This window comes from Coregonus clupeaformis, chromosome 25 (genome assembly GCF_020615455.1).
Source record: "Coregonus clupeaformis isolate EN_2021a chromosome 25, ASM2061545v1, whole genome shotgun sequence".
In the NCBI taxonomy this organism is placed as follows: Eukaryota; Metazoa; Chordata; class Actinopteri; order Salmoniformes; family Salmonidae; genus Coregonus; species Coregonus clupeaformis.
The window spans coordinates 24,970,727-24,988,257 of record NC_059216.1 but is presented as its reverse complement, the minus strand read 5'-3'; the positions used below and the strand labels follow the sequence as shown (position 1 = coordinate 24,988,257).

The 17,531-nt window shown below is 42.8% G+C and overlaps 1 protein-coding gene across 1 annotated transcript in view; it reads left to right on the top strand.

The window, feature by feature from the left end:
* Positions 1–2,743: 2,743 nt before the first annotated feature.
* Positions 2,744–17,531, top strand: part of dph6 (diphthamine biosynthesis 6) — a 91,834-nt gene continuing 77,046 nt past the window's right edge. Inside the window, exons 1-3 of the mRNA XM_041847962.2 lie at positions 2,744–2,912; positions 3,266–3,357; positions 3,578–3,762. Coding sequence (XP_041703896.2) covers positions 2,881–2,912; positions 3,266–3,357; positions 3,578–3,762 — 309 coding nt within the window. The 5' untranslated portion in view covers positions 2,744–2,880. The remainder of the gene's footprint in view (positions 2,913–3,265; positions 3,358–3,577; positions 3,763–17,531) is intronic.

The window sequence follows — 17,531 nt, the reverse complement described above, 5'->3', positions numbered from 1 at the left end:
GCCAGGGGGATACACCAGGCTTGATCTGGCAGCTAATCACAAGCCGCTTCTGCTTTGTGTTTGTGGCCTTATGAAGAATTGGAACCCAAATTGAGTTCTGCACAAAGTCGGAATCTGGACTCTGGATTGGCTTGAGTTTGAACAGAGCACACGCTTTAGGAAGGTTACTGATGCACACTAATGTAAGGGGAAATAGTTATTAAAATATGTGCACCAGAAGAAGAATAGAACCTGACTCTATGCTCTTACTGTGAATTTTTGGAAATCAAGTCTTCCCCCTGAGAAAATACAATCATTTCAAATGCTTTAAAGAGTTCTGTTTCATTGCACAGCTGACCTACAACATTGTTTGTCATTCCCTTGTATTTCCTTTGATATTTCTAATAAGTGTGTTATTTCTGTTTTCCAGTTACGCAGATTTTTTTGTCATTAGTCTAGTGATGATATATTATTAAAACAAAATGCAAATTGATTTGGCATCAATGCATAAATTGAATCCTTGCACGAAGGTACACATATTGTCAACATATTTCACTATTTCTAGTATCTGTGTAGTATAGGCTGTCTATTGAAAATAATACAAACAGAAAGATGTGTTTATGTTCTTGCCCCTCCATGCAACCTTGAGTGGCCTGTCCTGGCACTTCATTTATCGGGCCGTGATTTCAGCCTTACTTTCTCATTACACCGAAAGATTTTTGTGTCCTTCTGCAAAGAAATTTTTTTTTGTGTAATATGTGTAAATCACTTGTCACATGCACATGCTCCTTTAAGGAAAGGCCAAGGGTGCCATTTCCTCCGCCTTGCTTCCATATTTATATGTCTCATATTCACGTCATTGCCTATGTCTTGGTTGCACGATCCATCAACAATTTTTATCCCCCTCGCACCAACAAAAAGGACATAAACGCTATTTTATGCCGCTCGAGTGCTGCCACATATAAAAAACAGAACAACACACTTCTTTATTAATTTGTCTAGATATTAAACTACTTAATAAACTACAACTGATAAGTGAGGTCATTTGCATTGGTCAGAGCCGATGGGCTTTATTGGGAAATGACCAGAAGCAATGAAGGTGTGTGGTGAAGAATTACCAACACAATTGGAAATTTGGTGCTGATAAATTTATGAGTTTACAAAACTGAAGGACAAACAGAGCTATTGGGCGGTGTCCTTTCGGCGAAAGGGCAGCTTTTCATCTGAGAAGGATAAGAAAATACAGACGGCAAGTATTATTTTCACATTATAATAGCTTGTTTATAGTGTATATTGATTACATTTGATCAAAATCTCATTAATTTATCCATTTACTCCTATCTTATTCACAATCAGAAAAAAAGTTGAAAAGCAATATTAAATCATTTCCAGCATTTACAGACTGTATTTGCATGCTAAAATCATTTGGAATGATTTTAGTAACGCAATCATTATCCTTACCACAAGGATGATCCTACCAGTGGCCTCTAGCCTACTACTGTAGGTATATATTTCAGTGTCTGCGCCACCAGGCTATACCTACACACTTACAGGCTTTGGAAGGAATTATTTTAGGGTGAAAGGAGCTCATCCTCAGGTCTAAGGCTTTGCTCCACTTTTCAAAAACAAAAACAGAACAAGAGAAAGGAACATAACAAAAAGCAGTGGGTTGAGAAGTTGTCCTCTTCAATTTTGTACATTCAGACAAAATCAGTTGCATTTGGCCTGCTTAGGGGCAGAAGGTGAGGGAAACACACCACAGCAGTGCAATTATTCTACTCTTTTGCTTAAACCACAGCCTTCCCCCAGAGAAGAAAGCACAAGGCCTGTACTAAACAATTAACTAACTCAATATTAAGCATTTATGTGTACATTGATGGAGGTTGTTCATTAAAACAGTTATTTTGAACTTGTGTCAATTTACCAGGGGGGCAATGTATGCCAAACAAAATCCATTGATTTCAAAATTTAAACAAATCCTCTGTAGCTCAGCTGGTAGAGCATGGCGCTTGTAACGCCAAGGTAGTGGGTTCGATCCCCGGGACCACCCATACACAAAAAAATGTATGCATGCATGACTGTAAGTCGCTTTGGATAAAAGCGTCTGCTAAATGCCATATTATTATACAACTCTATGCACAAGGACTACGTTTAACAATTTACACAGAACATTTTACAACAGTGCAGATGCAAAGTTTGGTAACAGAATGATGGCACCAACAGGACAAACTGTCATACAAGCTTTGCATCTGCACTGTTCTTCAAGTAAATGTGTTTTTGTCTAAATGTCTGTGTAAATTGTTAAAAGTAGTCATTGTGCATATAGTTGTATGGTTTGTTAAACCTTGAAATCAATGTAAATTGACTGGCATACATTTTAATGTGAACAATCTGAATATCAGCGTAATTCCGTTATCATGGAATTGCCCAGTGGGGATAACTGAAGGGATCATGATTTAATTTTTGGATGACTGTCTTTGGTTGACTTTCTCATCACAACAAATGCACCATCAGCATCTTCACATTTGATTGCTCACCAATCATTCCTACAGAAACAGCTCAACTGCAAATCTATTAATTATATTGTAGTATAACATGTTAGCAGCTCATGTGTAGACCTTCAGGACTGGAGGAACTCGCACCCACGGACATATATATATATATTTTCAGAAGATTACCGATCAAAGCGCTCGTTTATTTTCAATCAGGCACCTCACAAGACAGCTTCATTCATAAAGGTCCTTTCATCGAGGAAGTACTTGCTTCCCATTAGTTTTTGTGTACATGCTGAACTGCTGCTGTACTGGTTGCTATGCTGTACACAAATTCAGAATAAACGAAACATAGATAACATTATCAGATTATGCATTTAGTAACTGTTTATGTCTACAGAAATATTTCATGAAGAAAATGAAAGTAGTCGCGTTGATAAGGTAATTCCATTCATTGCTGTCACAGCTTTCCTGTTCTGTCCCCGTGTTCTAGCTAGCTATCTGAGAAGGATGGGTTGCTTGCTTGGGTTTTGTGTGCGGGTTTACTACTTTGCTAGTTAGATTAATATGATGTGTGGATGAAATATGCATGCATCGTTATTCGTTACAGAAATAAAGGTTCATAACATTTTGAATACATGCTAGTAAGAGGAACTTGCATTTCAGATTAGAACTCTTCAGGAAATCACCCTAACATTCATATGTTTCAGATCATAGTTACAGTGATACGGCTATTTACATAGTTGCATCTTCATGTAGTGAATGCATTAATCTCTCTGACTGTATTGTTGCAGTGGAGGCAAAGACAGCTGCTATAACATGATGCAATGTGTTGCTGCTGGGCACCAGATAGTAGCTCTGGCCAACCTGCGTCCTGCTAACACAGGTGAGATGTCTACCTGTTTTTCCTCCTGTATGTGTTGGTACTTATAGCAAAATTCACACATTGGTCAATGTTTCCCCTAGCTCTCTTCCTCGGCGTGGTGACCATGAAGAAGTCTTTAATGCTCCATCAATTTAAATCAACAATAAGGGATGTGCCTTGCCTAAGTGGAACAGTAAAACTGTAAATGAATGAACTTCTGTCATCCGTCCCCATGTGTTAGATGAGTTGGACAGCTACATGTATCAGACGGTGGGGCACCAGGCCATAGACCTGTATGCTGAGGCTATGGATCTGCCCCTGTACAGACGCACCATCCAGGGCTCCAGCCTCGACACTGGGAGGGACTACAGCCAGACAGAGGGAGACGAGGTGGAAGACCTCTACCACCTACTGAAGATGGTCCAGGTATACCTCAATATGGAGGAGCGAGTGGGACATGGGGGCAGATAAGAGGAGTTGCATTGCTAGTGTTTTAGCAAGATGAGGCAACAGCAAATTAGTTGGCTGAAGAAGACTACACTTGTAGCCTATAAGACCAACCTATTTACTCTGCAATCTGTTCTTAGAAGTAGCCTAGTCTGTTGATATCAAGGACCCCCTTTATACAATGCCATACAGTCTCATCAGACATACTCGTGACTACACTTCAAGGTTTAGAGAGAGCTATGCTAAGCTACATGACATGTGTCACAGTCTGTGAGATGTGTTACAGCAGATTCAGAGCCACCTATCAGCCTATCATCACTCTGTGGTATAGGGAGGTTATCTGACGGTGGTGTGGGATGGTATAGGGAGGTTATCGGATGGTAGTGGTGTGGTGTGGCATAGGGAGGTTATCTAACGGTAATGGTGTGGTGTGGCATAGGGAGGTTATCGGATGGTAGTGGTGTGGTCTGGGGCTGTTTTTCATGGTTCGGGTTAGGCCCTTTAGTTCCAGTGAAGGGAAATCTTAACGCTACAGCATACAATGACATTTTAGACTATTCTGTGCTTCCAACTTTGTGGCCAAATTTTGGGGAAGGCCCTTTCCTGTTTCAGCATGACCATGCCCACGTGCACAAAGCGAGGTCCACACAGAAATGGTTTGTCGAGATCGGTGTGGAAGAACTTGACTGGCCTGCACAGAGCCCTGACCTCAACCCCATTAAACACCTTTGGGATAAATTAGAACGCCAACTGCGAGCCAGGCCTAATCGCCCAACATCAGCAAAATGAATAGGAAATGTAGTCATTGACAAGGTTAGAAATAATGATTGTGTCCTTCAAACTTTGCTTTCGTCAAAGAATCCTCCATTTGCAGCAATTACAGCCTTGCAGACCTTTGGCATTCTAGATGTCAATTTGTTGAGGTAATCTGAAGAGATTTCACCCCATGCTTCCTGAAGCACCTCCCACAAGTTGGATTGGCTTGATGGGCACTTCTTACGTACCATACGGTCAAGCTGCTCCCACAACAGCTCAATAGGGTTGAGATCCGGTGACTGTGCTGGCCACTCTATTATAGACAGAATACCAGCTGACTGCTTCTTCCCTAAATAGTTATTGCATAGTTTGGAGCTGTGCTTTGGGTCATTGTCCTGTTGTAGGAGGAAATTGGCTCCAATCAAGCGCCGTCCACAGGGAATGGCATGGCGTTGCAAAATGGAGTGAAAGCCTTCCTTCTTCAAGATCCCTTTTACCCTGTACAAATCTCCCACTTTACCACCACCAAAGCACCCCCAGACCATCACATTGCCTCCACCATGCTTGACAGATGCCATCAAACTCCTCCAGCATCTTTTCCTTTGGTCTGTGTCTCACAAATGTTCTTCTTTGTGATCCGAACACCTCAAACTTCAATGTGTCTGTCCATAACACTTTTTTCCAATCTTCCTCTGTCCAGTGTTCTTTTTCCCATCTTAATCTTTTATTTTTATTGGCCAGTCCGAGATATGGCTTTTTCTTTGCAAGTCTGCCTAGAAGGTCAGCATCCCGGAGTCGCTTCTTCACTGTTGACGTTGAGACTGGTGTTTTGCGGGTACTATTTAATGAAGCTGCCAGTTGAGGACCTGTGAGGCGTCTGTTTCTCAAACTAGACACTCTAATGTATTTGTCCTCTTGCTCAGTTGTGCACCGGGGCCACCCACTCCTCTTTCGATTCTGGTTAGAGACTGTTTGCGCTGTTCTGTGAAGGGAGTAGTACACAGCGTTGTACGAGATCTTCAGTTTTTTCTTCTCGTATGGAATAGCCTTCATTTCTCAGAACAAGAATAGACTGACGAGTTTCAGAAGAAAGTTATTTGTTTTTGGCCATTTTGAGCCTGTAATCGAACCCACAATTGCTGATGCTCCAGATACTCAACTAGTCTCAAGAAGGCCAGTTTTATTGCTTCTTTAATCAGCACAACAGTTTTCAGCTGTGCTAACATATTTACAAAAGGGTTTTCTAATCCAATTAACCTTTTAAAATGATAAACTTGGATTGGCAAACACAACGTGCCATTGGAACACAGGACTGATGGTTGCTGATAATGGGCCTCTGTACGCCTATGTAGATATTCCATAAAAAATCTGCCGTTTCCAGCTACAATAGCCATTTACAATATTAACAATGTCTACACTGTATCTCTGATCAATTCTATGTTATTTTAATGGCCAAAAAAATTGATTTTCTTTCGAAAACAAGGACATTTCTAAGTGACCCCAAACTTTTGAACGGTAGAGCTGCCGCTTTCAAGGAGCGGGACTCTAACCCGGACGCTTATAAAAATCCCGCTATGCCCTCCGACGAACCATCAAACAGGCAAAGAGTCAATACAGGACTAAGATTGAATCGTACTCCCCCGGCTCTGACGCTCTTCGGATGTGGCAGGGCTTGAAAACTATTACAGACTACAAAGGGGAACACAGCCGCAAGCTGCCCAGTGACACAATACTTCCAGATGAGCTAAACCACTTCTATGCTCGCTTCGAGGCAAGCAACACTAAAGCATGCATGAGAGCACCAGCTGTTCCGGATGACTATGTGATCACGCTCTCCGTAGCCAATGTGAGTAAGACTTTTAAGCAGGTCAACATTCACAAGGCCGCAGGGCCAGACGGATTACCAGGACGTGTACTCCGAGCATGTGCTGACCAACTGGCAAGTGTCTTCACTGACATTTTCAACATGTCCCTGACTGAGTATGTAATACCAACATGTTTCAAGCAGACCACCATAGTCCCCGTGCCCAAGGACACTAAGATAACCTGCCTAAATGACTACCGACCCGTAGCACTGACGTCAGTAGCCATGAAGTGCTTTGAAAGGCTGGTCATGGCTCACATCAATACCATTATCCCAGAAACCCTAAACCCACTCCAATTTGCATACCGCCCCAACAGATCCACAGATGATGCAATCTCTATTGCACTCCACACTGTCCTTTCCCACCTGGACAAGAGGAACATATACGTGACAATGCTATTCATTGACTACAGCTCAGCATTCAACACCATAGTGCCCTCAAAGCTCATCACTAAGCTAAGGATCCTGGGACTAAACACCTCCCTCTGTAACTGGATCCTGGACTTCCTGACGGGCCGCCCCCAGGTAGTAAGGGTAGGTAACAAAACATCTGCCACACTGATCCTCAACACGGGTGCCCCTCATGGGTGCGTGCTCAGTCCCCTCCTGTGCTTCCTGTTCACCCATGACTGCATGGCCAGGCACGACTCCAACACCATCATTAATTTGCCGACGACACAACAGTGGTAGGCCTGATTACCGACAATGATGAGACAGCCTATAGGGAGGAGGTCAGAGACCTGGCCGTGTGGTGCCAGGATAACAACCTCTCCCTCAACGTGACCAAGACAAAGGAGATGATTGTGGACTACAGGAAAAAAAAGAGGACTAAGCACGCCCCCATTCTCATTGACGGGGCTGTAGTGGAGGTCCAAAAAACTTCTCAACAGCTTCTACCCCCAAGCCATAAAACTCCTGAACAGCTAATCATGGCTACCCGGACTATTTGCACTGCCCCCTCACCCCCACCCCATCTTTTTACGCTGCTGCTACTCTGTTAATTATTTATGCATAGTCACTTTAACTCTACCCACATGTACATATTACTTCAACTACCTCAACTAGCCGGTGCCCCCGCACATTGACTCTGCACCGGTACCCCCCTGTATATACAGTGGGGGAAAAAAGTATTTAGTCAGCCACCAATTGTGCAAGTTCTCCCACTTAAAAAGATGAGAGAGGCCTGTCATTTTCATCATAGGTACACGTCAACTATGACAGACAAAATGAGAAAAAAATTCCAGAAAATCACATTGTAGGATTTTTAATGAATTTATTTGCAAATTATGGTGGAAAATAAGTATTTGGTCAATAACAGAAGTTTCTCAATACTTTGTTATATACCCTTTGTTGGCAATGACACAGGTCAAATGTTTTCTGTAGGTCTTCACAAGGTTTTCACACACTGTTGCTGGTATTTTGGCCCATTCCTCCATGCAGATCTCCTCTAGAGCAGTGATGTTTTGGGGCTGTCGCTGGGCAACACAGACTTTCAACTCCCTCCAAAGATTTTCTATGGGGTTGAGATATGGAGACTGGCTAGGCCACTCCAGGACCTTGAAATGCTTCTTACGAAGCCACTCCTTCGTTGCCCGGGCGGTGTGTTTGGGATCATTGTCATGCTGAAAGACCCAGCCACGTTTCATCTTCAATGCCCTTGCTGATGGAAGGAGGTTTTCACTCAAAATCTCACGATACATGGCCCCATTCATTCTTTCCTTTACACGGATCAGTCGTCCTGGTCCCTTTGCAGAAAAAAACAGCCCCAAAGCATGATGTTTCCACCCCCATGCTTCACAGTAGGTATGGTGTTCTTTGGATGCAACTCAGCATTCTTTGTCCTCCAAACACGACGAGTTGAGTTTTTACCAAAAGTTATATTTTGGTTTCATCTGACCATATGACATTCTCCCAATCCTCTTCTGGATCATCCAAATGCACTCTAGCAAACTTCAGACGGGCCTGGACATGTACTGGCTTAAGCAGGGGGACACGTCTGGCACTGCAGGATTTGAGTCCCTGGCGGCGTAGTGTGTTACTGATGGTAGCCTTTGTTACTTTGGTCCCAGCTCTCTGCAGGTCATTCACTAGGTCCCCCCGTGTGGTTCTGGGATTTTTGCTCACCGTTCTTGTGATCATTTTGACCCCACGGGGTGAGATCTTGCGTGGAGCCCCAGATTGAGGGGAGATTATCAGTGGTCTTGTATGTCTTCCATTTCCTAATAATTGCTCCCACAGTTGATTTCTTCAAACCAAGCTGCTTACCTATTGCAGATTCAGTCTTCCCAGCCTGGTGCAGGTCTACAATTTTGTTTCTGGTGTCCTTTGACAGCTCTTTGGTCTTGGCCATAGTGGAGTTTGGAGTGTGACTGTTTGAGGTTGTGGACAGGTGTCTTTTATACTGATAACAAGTTCAAACAGGTGCAATTAATACAGGTAACGAGTGGAGGACAGAGGAGCCTCTTAAAGAAGAAGTTACAGGTCTGTGAGAGACAGAAATCTTGCTTGTTTGTAGGTGACCAAATACTTATTTTCCACCATAATTTGCAAATAAATTCATAAAAAATCCTACAATGTGATTTTCTGGAAAGAAATTCTCAATTTGTCTGTCATAGTTGACGTGTACCTATGATGAAAATTACAGGCCTCTCTCATCTTTTTAAGTGGGAGAACTTGCACAATTGGTGGCTGACTAAATACTTTTTTCCCCCACTGTATAGCCTCCCTACTGTTATTTTATTTGACTATTTGACTCTTTTTTTGTTGTTTTATTTTACTTTTTTATAAAAAAAATAAATGCACTGTTGGTTAAGGGCTGTAAGTAAGCATTTCACTGTAATGTCTGCACCTGTTGTATTTGGCGCTTGTGGCCAATAAAATTTGATTTGATTTGTGATTGCTAGGTTTAGCTCATTTCCCCTTTCCAGGGCAGGGCTGACGTGACCCCGTCCCTTGTTAGGGCCACAAGCCAGGCCAGCAGGGCCCAGCAGACAGCCAGTTCTCACTGTGTTTACCTCTCTCACAGTTAACAGTGGAGGGCACAGACCTGTAACTAAGAGCCCAACCAATATATTGGTTCACCGATATGATCGGCCGATATTGGCCTTTTACAGATGTATCGGTCGATAATTCCACTGATAACCGATATTCAATAAATAGGATGAAAAAAATGAATTTCATGCTGATCTGAACACTTGCTGTCATTCTCTTTGTGTCATTATTGTCACAATGTATGAAATCAACAGTTATTGTTTAATTGCTCTTTTGGATGGCAATTTATTCGAATTCAGTGTGGAAAAATAACACTTTTTCATTTCCCCGCAGTAAAACAGTATATTGGCAGATACAGTGCCTTGAAAAAGTATTCAGACCCCTTGGATTTCTTCACATTGTATTGTGTTACGAAGTGGGATTTAATTGAAAAATACAACAACAAAAAACTTTAATATCAAAGTGGAAGATTTTGATGAATAAAAAAATTCATAAATTAGTTTAGGAGTAAAATCTGGCTTAGCAAATCACATAATGTACTCACTCTGTATGAAATAATGGTGGTTGACATGATTTTTGAATGACTAACCCTTCCTCTGTCCCCCATACATACAACATCTGTAGGTACCTCAGTCAAGTATTGAATTTCAAGCAACGATTCAACTACAAAGACCAGGGAGCTTTTCAAAAGCCTCATAAAGAAGGGCAGTAGATGGGAACAATAACAAATCCGACGTTTAAATATCTCTTTAAGCATGGTCAAGTTAATAATTATGCTGTGGATTATAAATTAAATCACCCGAACACATCAAAGATACAGTTGTCCTTCTGAACTGAGCTGCAGGACATGAATGAAACTGCTCAGGGATGTTACCATAAGGCAATTGGTGATTTTCAAAACAGCTACGGAGTCTGTGATGGTAGAAAACTGAGGATGGATCAACAACATTGTAGTGACTCCACAATAATGACCTACATGACAGAGTGAAAAGAAGAATACAAATATACAGAACTTGCAAGGCACTGTATATCGGTATCGTTAAGTTTTGTCCCAGGTCTCAAGTAAACTCACTCTCCATGCAATTTTTATTTTAAATATGTTTTCTAATTGGGGTGGTTTCTTATTGCACCCTATTATGAGAATTACATTGAGATCAGATATGTTTGTGTAGTTAGTGAATTTCCTGTCTCCAGCCTGTATTTTTGAAGTATCTCACTTGTACTTATTTTTGTCAGTTATGGGTTCTGTAAAAATACAATTGCTTCCTCTTGAATATCCAGTTTATTCAAAGGCGTGTTTTATATTCACCTCAGGTTTAGTGCTGAGTTTGATTGTGTTGGAGCGAAGAGGAGAAAAAAAATAAAAATAAAAAAAACTTTTCAGATAATTAGCTGTTAAATCACCCTCACAGGAAAAGAGCAGTTTTAGCATAAAAAATGTGTTCTGTTTGGGAAGTGTGATATTTTGAAAGATTCATCCTAGCAGTTTGAATTAATTAGATGTTATTAAAATAATATTTGGCAAATGACACATGAACATAGATGAAAGCATTTTTTTTAGAAGCTGTGATGAATCGGAGTAAATCTGTTTTTCTTCCTCCCTGCTCTCTTTAAATCCTTGAAGTTCCACATCTCTGCTCATAACATGAGCCAACAGTGCCACCTATGGACCAATCCCAGGCATTGCCTAACCAAACCTAACTCACAACACCCTTCGGTTTCTCACATGGGATCATTTTCAGTGGAACCATTGGGGGAAAAAATGCCCAATTATGATAACCCCCCCAATCCCAATAGTGGTGATAATCGCAGAGTGACAATGTGCCCCTCTTGCACCCCCCCCCCCGTGCGCGGCTGTGTATGGTCCGTTCTCTGTGAAGTGTGTAACCCGATAGACACGCGAGCCATAACATACCCCAGCCCATCCTGCCATGGCGCTGATCTTTGAACCTGGCCTTTGAGGAGGAGAAATAACTGTCTTGTCAGAGGCAGAGGGGATCTTTCACTCCGTCCTCAGCGTGTGTGTGTGTTATGAATGTAAAGCGGTCTGATGCCCACAGATCTGATGGCTCCACTTCCCCTGCCCTGCCTAGCATATGTCTCATAAATCAGACCACAGATTGAATGTCAGCATGTCACTCTCTATCTTATATCTCACCATGAGGGGTTCAATGTTTTAAGAGGAAATCGTTTTGATGGGAAAATGTCTGTTCAGTTTAGAACTAAACATTTAAAATCCATAACTTGTATAATGCATGCATGATGCTTCTATACATTTTTCAGTGATATTCTCGTCCAGTAAATGGATGGAACGTACAGCATTCATAACATAAAATTAGGTGAAGTTATGATTCTTCTCTATTCATTTCTGTGCCCAGAGCTGTTGCCCTGGCCTCACCTTCACCTGTCCTCCTGTCCTGTACATCAATACTGTACATGCTGCGGAGGGTGGTTGGCTTGGCCATGCTGCCGTGATTAAGATCAGCAGTGTCAGCCACCCTTGGCTGAAACGGCTGCTCCACTCCCACCCCCTCCCAGCATGCCTGGGGAAAGGTTCATATTAGTCATCTCAAATCCTTCAAGTTCTTCATCCCTTCTTTTCTGCTCTGACACACTGGCTCTTTATGCCTGGTGACACTGTGCGAGAGGACAGGAGAGGAGGAGGGAGGGAGAGTGTCCCTTGAAGGATAGGTCAGAGGCCCTAGGTTACATAATAACACGTTTCTATCTTCATCCTCCACACATGGTGCTATAAGCATTAGCTTCTAGCTCTAATATCCTGGCTTGTTCAAACTTCCCATACTCTTTTCCCTCAATCCCCTTGCAACTAGATACCTTTTTTGCAGTAAAATAAGTCAATGTTTTTTATTATATAAATAAAAAAGTTGTTACTCTATCTCTGTATTTTATGTTAGTTCTCTTGAAGGCACATTTAAGCATACTTGGTATCTCTCCACTAGTATGTTGAGGAAACAAAAACTTGAAGAACTTGGATAGAAATAGAAAGATGTCAACTGCAGTTCAATGACCCTGCAACCTCTCAACTAATCAGTGGCAACAATAGGTTCCAGCTCATTAGGCTGATGGGGAACAATAGATTATATTAATACCTAGGCTTTTAATTATGAACCGTCTAATTAGCAGCAACATTTCTGTCACATTCCTGCCCTGGCTCTGTTGAGGATGGAAATGTTACATTCAGATCTTATTTCCTGCCATGTAATTAATTAGACTTTTCAGGAACACAATGCTTTCAAACATCGTTATTACTGAGTGATAGCCTATCCCAGGGCGGTGTAGGCTACTACACCCTGAACTTTCTTTTTTTCTTCCCTTTTTATCAAGCCAAATTCTCGAGATGTCACGGAAAAATACTGGAGAGCACCAGGCTGCAGTCCCCTTTGGCCTTTGTAGATGTTCAAACATTCCCTTCCGTTGGTGCGTGTTAAAACACCACATTTTTTGCGAGATAATCCCTGTGTTAAACACACAGACACACTCTCCCCATCCCCAGCGTCACCCTCCACCCCCCACTCCATTATCGACAGCAGCAGACTGGGCTGGGGCCCTCCGAGATTGGAGAGGGGGAGTCGACCGTCCGTCCACCAGTCCAAACATTATTTTTCTATTTTTTTCTCTTCTTCTTCTTCTCTTCATATCTGGATTCTATTGTGTTGTCGTCATAGCCTTTTCAGAAGCCTTTAGAAGCCTGGCGTGGCGTTGCTGCAGGTGCCGTAGTGGAGAGGTCCTGCTGTGAGGGGTAGGAGAGAAGGAGGAGAGGAAAGAAGAATAGAACAGGCAGAGGAGTCTGGTGTTGAACCTGGAGCCTTGTGTTATCGATCAGGGGGCCGAGGTGTTAGGAGTCAGTCGTTACAAAGCACAGCGGTGTGTTGTGAGGTTAGAAAATCAAACACGCCTACTCTTATTACCAGCACAGCACAGTGCCGTGTTAGGCACATGGGGGCTCAAAGAAAATGGATTTCTTTAAAAAGCTGCTTAATGCATAAATCACAACCGGTGAGGTCACAGAGAGGCTTTATGAGATAGGATCAATAAGAAGACTAATGTGAGGCTCTTGTACCTGTTATGTGGGGCAAAGATGCATTTTTTCCCCTTCTCACAGGTATAATTAGCAGTGTGGTAGTAGCATTAACAGTGGATAATGCTCTTCAAAAGTTAATTGATATATTCCAATTAGTTTCATGCGTTTTCAGGACAAGTGTAGGCTGGCTGTGTGTAATCTAGCTTGTCTCATGTTCTTCTAATGAGGCTAGTAGCATTGCCTAGATTCCTGTTAAACTACAGTGCGGCCAGGCACTCACTGCCTGGGTCTCCTTCTAGCTGTGATAACCCATTGTTATCTTTTCCTTTGGTCTGAGACTGACTGCTGACTGGAACAGAGACAGTCAGTGGGGTGAGATTGTGGGTTGTTTTGCACACGAGGAAGGATAGCATTACCGTTGAGATAATGGCCGTCTGTATTGTTCTCGCCCCTGTGTGGAAGTGGCGGGACAGGATCTATTAGACTCAGGCACATTTCCCTCAGACCCAACCGACATAGCTAACGGAACAGTCAGTCCCACACAAACATTAGATAAAGAGCCTAGCCTAAAGCCTTTGTAATTTGTTTGTATTTTTCTGCTTAATGTACTTTGCTCAATCTTGTTTAGTGATGATGGAAACAGATAGCCTTATCTTGGCTTGCCAAGGGCAGGAGCTGCTATGGCTGGTTGGGTAAACATTGTTCCAAATGGAGGATTTTTCTCCCCTGGCCACAGAGATGGATTGTAGACATAGCTCTGAGTTATTTGCATCAGATTGCTCAGGACTAGGCTAATATTTTATTTTGGGCGGTCTGTTTAAGAGTGGATGTTGCACTTACTTTCATGGATAGTGTGTGTGGACTATGTGAGTCACTCGCACATGGTTTCTGAGTTGTTTGATTGGTTAAACCACAAGGGAGTCTGAGAGTTGATCATTTTCTGTAGCTTTTTTTACTACCCTTTTCCCAGTTTTCCACTGAGATCCACTGATAAAAGAAGAGTTCATCACCCATGTGAAAAGGAATGTGCCATGAGCATAAATCAGACCCTCATTGCTTCATTATCAGTTCTCAGCCGTTTCAACAACTTGAAGAGAGATCTGGGTAAATAATGAAAAGTAATTGGAACAGAGACCGTCCGTCTAAAAACAACAGCCGTTTCACACAAATACATAAACACTCAGAGGCTCCTTGGCCCAGAGCGCTCGGAGAGCACCCTGTTGTGAAGAAGTCATTCACCTTTTCTTTGCTAGCTGCCTGTCGTCGGTCAGGCCCAAAAGTGTCTGTCTGCCTTTCCCTCCTCCCTCCCTCTCGTCTGACTGACCGGATGGCTAAGGGATAGCTCTTAGTCAGTGAAATCCCACCAACCATCTCCCCGAAAATTAAGCAGACTTTGACTTTTATGTTTTGTTTTGCGAAGCATTCCCTGAGAGAAGTATTTGTGGCAGCCCCCGTGCCCCCTGCAGCTAAAGCCATAACCAGCCGAAGAAAAACACTGTCTGGAGTCTGGAGTGTGTAAAACCTGCATCACAGCCATATTTTCCCCCTCTCTCTCTGAAGAGGGAGGGGGCCGGGAGACCACCAAGATGTCTGAGGCTCAGAACGAGAAGGGAGGACGAGTGGTCCCGAGATGTTTGGTTGTATCCTGACTGAGTTTTTCCCCAATCGACAACCTCAGCAGGAAAGCATTTGCATCTTGGAGAGGAGCAGGACGGAGAGGAGCACGTGAAGGCTTGTTGTGGCGTGACACCGGTTGCCATGGTGTGTGATGATTCCTTATGAACCCTCCTGCAATCTCACTGGCTGGAAGCTACCCAGACAACCGTCTCCCTGTCTTGGTGTCTCAGACAGTCCCACCTCACCTCAGCCAACTGAGAATGTTTCAGTGACAGAGGAAGGATTAAGGTTTGTTTTATGCCCTACGGAAAAGGAGAGTCACATCAGGCGTTTGTCCTGATTCTTTCTGGAGGGATGCAGATGGAGATGCAGGCCGTCTGGAACTGTTTGCAACATATCCTGTGTTTTGACCTGAAAATTCTCCATATTGATCTCTTATTTCTGAATTGCCAGGATTCTTTAAAAAAAGGGTTGATAAACCCTTCTACCTTTTCCCACTGCTTGCTTCCCAGCGTTTAGTTAGTTTTCCATGCATGTTGATATGGAAACCCTTCTTGGCCCTGCTTGCTGCTGAATCCAAGGCTTTGTGCTTGGTTTGGCTCAGGCCCTCTGCCTGCCTGCCTGCCTGGCTGTCTGACGTCTGGGCCTCTGTTTACGTAACCATATATATTTAAGAGGAAACTCGTGAAACGTTAATCTCTCTACTTTTTAACCCTGATGAAGTTCTACGTTTTCCAGCTGTGCGGTGTGGCATATTTATGCACCGGCCCTATCGGTGAACACAGCTCTGTCACTGTTAATGAATCACAGCACTGCGGTGTGTGTGTGTGTGTGTGTGTGTGTGTGTGTGTTTGTGTGTGTGTGTGTGTGTGTGTGTGTGTGTGTGTGTGTGTGTGTGTGTGTGTGTGTGTGTGTGTGTGTGTGTGTGTGTGTGTGTGTGTGTGTGTGTGTGTGTGTGTGTGTGTGTGTGTGTGTGTGTGTGTGTGTGTGTGTGTGTGTGTGTGTGTGTGCACTGCAGGCTGGAAGACTCGAGCTGTAACAAGCTGAAATGGCCCTAAAAAAAAGCTCTCCCCTGTCTACAAACACCTCAGTGGGAATGTGTTGAAAGTGAAGTGTTGCGTCTTCTTTTCCTCCAGAATCCAGCCCAGAACAGTCTGGTTGTGTCAGCCGTCATCGTTCTGAGGCTGATAGGCGTCACTCATCGTGGTGACAGTGATGAGACAATGGACAATGTCATATCCCTCTGTTCAGACCACACCTGGCATTAGAGGCCTCTCTGAGGACTATAGTTCCTCTTATGAAACTCACTGTCTCACTCCGTCCCGCATCATCATCATCCCTGGGACTCGTCTGGACTGTATACAAGGCCGGCTATATTAACATTTTTTTTCATCCATTATTTTGTTTACTGTTGAGGAGTGACGCATGATGAGTCATGGAGGGAACACAACCGTTAACACAAAGGATAGGCCTGTCTGTCAACAGCTGCTTCTAACAGCCAGCTTCTCCAATTTACCAAAGGGAACATCTCAGAGTCTGGAACCACTAAAAAGGTTTTAGTTTGAGTATGTTTTACAAAGACAGCATTCCCTATGGACAGCTTTTTAGTTGTTATTGTTTTCTTTGCCCACATTTGGGATGATGAACCTCACCACCACGCATATTGTGGTTGTTAGTATTTGTGACACTTTTCTTGTTGGTATACCATAATATACACCCAAATCAGGGTCAAGATTTTAGTCTTCCACGCACATATTGTTTCAAGTTTTAATGTCACATGCACAAGTACAGTGAAATGCATTTATTGCAAGCTCTAACTGCAACAATGCAGAAATCAATAACAATGTAATACTAAAAATAACAAGGTAGAACAAAAACACACGAGATATAAAAATAAGAATTAAGAACACGATAAAATAAGTAAGCATACTATATACAGGGTCAGTTCCAGTACCATATTTACAATGTGCAGGGATACTGGATCAGATGACCTGGCCTCCACAATCCCCCGACCTCAACCAAATTGAGATGGTTTGTGATGAGTCGGACTGCAGAGTGAAGGAAAAGCAGCCAACAAGTGCTCAGCATACAGTTGAAGTCGGAAGTTTACATACACCTTAGCCAAATACATTTAAACTCAGTTTTTCACAATTCCTGACACTTAATCCTAGTAAAAATTCCCTGTCTTAGATCAGTTAGGATCACCACTTTATTTTAAGAATGTGAAATGTCAGAATAATAGTAGAGAGAATGATTTATTTCAGCTTTTATTTCTTTCATCACATTCCCAGTGGGTCAGAAGTTTATGTACACTCAATTAGTATTTGGTAGCATTGCCTTTAAATTGTTTAACTTGGGTCAAACGTTTCAGGTAGCCTTTCACAAGCTTCCCACAATAAGTTGGTTGAATTTTGGCCCATTCCTCCTGACAGAGCTGGTGTAACTGAGTCAGGTTTGTAGGCCTCCTTGCTCGCACAC